A 6,000-nucleotide genomic window follows, 5' to 3' on the forward strand; every position below is an offset into this window, starting at 1 on the left:
TTTTGAAAAAGAAACAAAACTGCATTCAAAGATTTTCTAAAACTCGCTTGCCTTGCCCGGGACTCGAACCAACTAAAATTAAAAAAAGCGGCCAAGTGCGAGTCGGACTCGCCCATGAAGGGTTCCGTATTTAGGCGATTTATGACGTATAAAAAAAAACTACTTACTAGATCTCGTTCAAACCAATTTTCGGTGGAAGTTTACATGGTAATGTACATCATATATTTTTTTTAGTTTTATCATTCTCTTATTTTAGAAGTTACGGGGGGGGGGGGGACACACATTTTACCACTTTGGAAGTGTCTCTCGCGCAAACTATTCAGTTTAGAAAAAAATGATATTAGGAACCTCAATATCATTTTTGAAGACCTATCCATAGATACCCCACACGTATGGGTTTGATGAAAAAAAAATTTTGAGTTTCAGTTCGAAGTATGGGGAACCCCAAAAATTCATTGTTTTTTTTCTATTTTTGTGTGAAAATCTTAATGCGGTTCACAGAATACATCTACTTACCAAGTTTCAACAGTATAGTTCTTATAGTTTCGGAGAAAAGTGGCTGTGACATACGGACGGACAGACAGACGGACAGACAGACGGACAGACAGACGGACAGACAGACGGACAGACAGACAGACAGACAGACATGACGAATCTATAAGGGTTCCGTTTTTTGCCATTTGGCTACGGAACCCTAAAAACACACACTCTCTATTTTATTATACTAATCGATAGTATTAATACTTAGGATAAAATTTCTCTAACAAACATTTGGTTACTGTTCACTTTTAACAAGTAAAAGACACGTAACAATTCTGTTATCTCTCTCATAACAATCATTACTGGTGTCGTCAAAATCCATTCCGTGTCCGTGAAACGAACAATCAGGTCAGATTTTCGTTTAATGTTTGGTGTGGAATCAAAAGTAATATGGTTGTTTTGGTGCACATTTACGAAGGACATCTGAATGCAGCAAAATACATTGAAATATTGGAGCTTCTACAAAATCAATTAAACCTTCTACCAGAAGAGGAACGAAATAATATCATTTTTCAACAAGATGGTGCACCTGCCCACAACAGCAGAATTGCCAGGGCTTACCTCAATGAACATTTCAATACCTGGATAGGTACAAACGGGACGATTAGATGGCCTGCAAGAAGTCCAGACCTGACGCCCATGGACATCTTTTTATGGGGTCATGTAAAAAATGTTATTTATGAAACTTGCTATGAAACCGTTCAAGAGCTAAGGGTTGCGGTAGAAAATGTTATTAGGAGCATACACCACAACACTTTGATGAAGGCTACAAGAAATGAATTTCAACGGCGACTAATTTTGTGTAGATGGAACCACGGGGCTCATTTCGAACAATTTATCAGTTAAATAATTTAAGTGTAACAAATTGATAGTAAAATAAATTTAATGTTAGATTTAACGATTGTTTTTATTTTTAAGACCAAATGTTTGTTAGAGAAATTTTATCCTGAATATTAATACTATCGATTAGTATAATAAAATAGGGTGTGTGTGTTTTTTTTAATTTTAGTTGGTTCGAGTCCCGGGCGAGGCAAGCGAGTTTTAGAAAATCTTTGAATGCAGTTTTGTTTCTTTTTAAAAATAAAGGAATGTCTCCTTTAAGTAAAATGAGCTAGCTCAAGGATTTAAGGTAGTTTCCCTCCAGGGCCCGAGTTAACTTTCCACACTGTATACGAAGCGGGCTCAATTCTCATAAATAGGGTAGAACTATGTCTCGCACTCGACTCATACTGGACTAGACTAAATAAAAAAGCATGAGACTCGTGAAATTAATAAAATCTCATTTTTGCAATCCATCTGTGGAGACACTCAGTCTAGAGTCAGACCAAGAAAAGTCTGCAGCGGATTTGATAGCTCACGCAGTGCAAGTGTTATTTTAAACGCCAAACTTCTATGAAATGATGACTTATAAACAACACTTGCACTGCGTGGGCTTTCAAATCCGCTGCAGACTTTTTTTGGTCTGACTCTAACATGTATGTATCAAGTAACCAAGTAAGTACTTTACCTTTCGGCATCCCACATGGCGGCTTCGTCCTCGTGTTGTCCAAAAAGTCCAGATCATACCGCCTCGCTGGTGGGAACGTCAGCGCCACGTGCGCCCACGCGTTTCCCAATCCACACAACACACACAACAATGTCACTAACGACGCCATCTTGGATTTATGCACTTTGCACGTCACTCATTTTTGTTCACACTAAGTTAGGGTTTGTTCACGTTCACTTGGTTTTTACGTCATTTTGGTCGGTATTTGGTTTCGTTGAAGCGTATCTGTAACAAAAGGAGACATTTGTTATAATAAGAATCTTAAAGTATTCATTTTATCGCAATCATTATTGAAAAGTCATATTTTATAATTGAAAAATTAACTATTAATTAATACGTTAAAATCGACCTGTTCACCATTCCACCTTTGTCATTTTTTCGGTCAGATTTAAATTTATTATTTTATCATCAGATTCATCAGTTATTTATGGCAAATTATGGTTACCGACAATGCCGAATAGATTGTAAACTAATTCAACTTCTAACAATAATGTTGACATACGATTGGAATAAGTGTATAAAATATAGGTAGCTCAATCATCTTATTACCATCAATAACATAAATGCTTGAACAGAAAACCTAGGTAGAGTCCGTCTAAGGTAACTTTGCACCGACTTGAACAGAACAAAGTGAGGTAGTCTTATTATAAACGTGATATTTTTATAGAAATTTGACATTAGTGATGACGTTTCCACACTTGGCATTGCAAATGCTTGGTCCGACTTTGACGCCTTTTTTGTCTATATAGGACACTTCACTAATCTTATATCAAATCTTGCAAAACTAAACCTAAAATGCATGTAAATGACTCTATAGGTCTAAAGTCTAACCTAATCTACATAGAAATATTCACAAACGGGCTTACTATTTCCTATTTAGTCCATAGTAGGTAATGAACTAGACTTATAGCGTTAACCATGTCGCTCTAGAAATAGCACTAACATTTTAAGATCTAATAAATATAATTTCAATATATCCCAGGGTTTCCAGACCATTAACTTATAGCAAACTTTCTACGAAAGTCCAAACAATTTGCTGTAACATTGTAGTAAGATTGGACCAATTTTCCAACGACAGGTTGTTACTTGTTAGACTTGTTAAAACAACCCGCCAATCTCCGCCAATCACAGCGGTTAATTTGAAGTTAACGACGTAAAAGAAAATAAAAGGGAAACGGAAGTAGCTCGAGGAACGCGAGTGACAGTGAGGTAACATATCCATAGAAAAAAACGATTTATTCAGCAGTCCTGACTTTCTCAATTAATGAAATTGCTAAGTTTTTGCGTGGAAGATACCTACTACAAACAGCAACAATCCTAACTGTACATCGGTGGACCTTATTACAAAAGGCATAATCCACCAATGTACAGTTAACAGTATGGGCGATGGTACAAGCATTGCAAAATGCAAATAATGAAGGAACATACGGTCGAACGGTCAAAAATGCATTAAAATAATCCATAATCCGCTTGTTAAGTTCGTCGGATGAATAAAAAAAAATCTCCTCCAATAAGGCTTTGAAACAAAGCAAACCAATCATGAATTCCGTAACAGGCCTTGTGGACTTTAAGCTCTGTTTTAACAGTTCGATTAGCCATTTGACTACCCTGATCGTTTTAGTTTTTATTAAAAGAAATAATAAATCATAAGTCGGCTGATTTACTACCCAAAGATCGATTGATCTGTTGGACAAATTGGGGCAATCAATCAGTCATATTACCCATACTACAGTCTTTTTATTTTTCTCTTCAGCGTAATAACCAAAACTGATAATCAATGCATTTCCATTGTCTAAATTGGTTTTGATTGAATATGACACCTATATACCATAATAAGGTGTTCCAGCTAAACATCTAACACTCGGCAAGCCGCCAGCTATAATAACATAATGAATAACATAATGGCGCAAGTATCGTGGCAATGTAGGTGATTATCTGTCCATCACTTTCATCACTTTCTCTGTACAATGGCGTCTGTAAGTATATAATGATTGTAACGTATATCATTACGACTTATCTTATTGTTTTCTATTAGTCTTAAATGGTTAGAAATTTTATTTGTTAGGATGTGTCATTGACACAGTGAATGATATACATAGTAATAAAATTGAAGGACACAGCTTGTACGAAGGTGTCTCGGAAAGATTTACCGCTATAGTTTGAAATAAAACTATTTTGAACGAATTATTCTATTCTATATTTTAAATGTAAGTAGTTTTATTTTAGTTTCTCGAAAGTTTCATTTTACATCAAAGTGTAGGATGTAGGTTGGTATTACCAGGATGCTCGTTATTTTAACGCAGAATTATGTTTAATTTGATTACATGACTTCAATTATTAGCAGTTTAATTTATCTATATGAATATAGCCAAATAGCCATAATTATCTAACATCCCGACCACCTCCACTTACGCAATTGGGTTGCTATTTCTAATGAGGATAAACACCTACTGATTATTTAAACCAACTGGAACAGACAAATCTGTAGATTATAACGTACCTATCTTTAGCTCAGCTTGCTTTTTATTCGATAAATTCTGAAACCATGATACTCTGCAATATGATTACACTCTGAAGACGTTAGTGTGGGGGTGAAGCATCTCTAAAAGTAAAAATAAACTTTCTTTGGTTCCCAGACATTTGGAACCAATTTATAATCTATAGGTTTTTAACTCATTGTTTTTCTCCGATTGCAGCGCCATCTGAGCTCAGTTTCGGGCTATCCTCATTGGCCACCCCGGGCGTCGACCAGCCACCGCTCGCGTGCTCGCAGGTGGACACTTTCCCCGCATTCCGCGCACGCGCCATCGGTCACTCGAGGGATAACGGCGTATGTCGAGTTGAGTACTTACACAATGACGCTGACAATGCAAAATTTTATGCACTGGAATTCACAAGTGATTCAGGTAGTGGCCATTGATAATTGTTTTTTGTTTCAAAAAAGTATGGTACATTTTGAACTAATATTAGGTTCGCCAAACTTACGTTTAACGGCGAAAGGTTTGAGTGTAAGGATATTTGAACTGAACTTGCATGCTCTAATATCGGACCACCACATCGGAGTAGTTCGGAGATATATACGCCTGAGGACAGTGAGGACAATTCCGTTCTGTTGCCTATCGCTCGAATAATGCAAAGTGCTCATAATTATCATAATATACGTACATAAATAAATAAAAAAATAACCCCGCCTTAACTTATTTATAATCTTACCAGTGCATCCATTGCTACAAACATTTCGCCTTGACAAAGAATATCCGATATGGTCTAGTGGCTAGGATACCTGGCTCTCACCCAGGAGGCTCGGGTTCGATTCCCGGTATCGGAATAACTTTTTGTATTTTATTTTTATTTGCAAGATTACTAGACTTTCATAGAATTAAACCCTCATGTTTTTTAAACTCAGTCATTGTTTCTGCTTATAATACAGAGCAAGCAAAATAAAAAGTACACCTTTTTATTGGCTTTTAACGGTATCATGTTCATTCGCTTCTTATACCTGACATAATAACCACAACCACTCTATTACAAGAATGTAACTAACAACCGATTATTAAACATTATTCAATCAAGTCGCCACGCTCTATAAGCACATTAATAACTTTTCATAATGAGCTAAGGAAGGACGCCATCTAGTGGATCAACTTCCCAACCCCGTTATTTAAATGACAACCTAATTACGCAATGTATAAAAATCAAAATTAATCGTTCGAGTTAAGGTCTTAACTTTATCATTGAAATGTCAACGTAATTACCATAAGCATACGACTTGAAATCGATTACAGCGTGACATTGCGCCACCTAGCGTGGAGTAGCGGGACTTAATTGGGGCTTACTTATCGAACTAAATCTGGTTGAGATTGCAATTGCCTGGGAATCTTTGCAATTTAAGTTTATTGTTAGTGCAATGGCAT

General features: G+C 36.4%; 1 protein-coding gene and 1 non-coding gene across 2 annotated transcripts in view; one reads left to right on the top strand and one right to left on the bottom strand.

Moving 5' to 3' along the window:
- The window catches only part of LOC134661229 (uncharacterized), a 33,242-nt gene extending 30,945 nt beyond the window's left edge, over positions 1–2,297 (bottom strand). The window contains exon 1 of the mRNA XM_063517213.1: positions 2,048–2,297. Coding sequence (XP_063373283.1) covers positions 2,048–2,195 — 148 coding nt within the window. The 5' untranslated portion in view covers positions 2,196–2,297. The remainder of the gene's footprint in view (positions 1–2,047) is intronic.
- A 3,045-nt stretch (positions 2,298–5,342) lies between these two features.
- On the top strand, positions 5,343–5,414 carry Trnae-cuc (transfer RNA glutamic acid (anticodon CUC)). Its single transcript has one exon. It is a non-coding gene; the product is annotated as a tRNA-Glu (tRNA).
- The last annotated feature ends 586 nt before the right edge of the window (positions 5,415–6,000 follow it).

Source organism: Cydia amplana, chromosome 2, assembly GCF_948474715.1.
Source record: "Cydia amplana chromosome 2, ilCydAmpl1.1, whole genome shotgun sequence".
Taxonomy (NCBI): Eukaryota; Metazoa; Arthropoda; class Insecta; order Lepidoptera; family Tortricidae; genus Cydia; species Cydia amplana.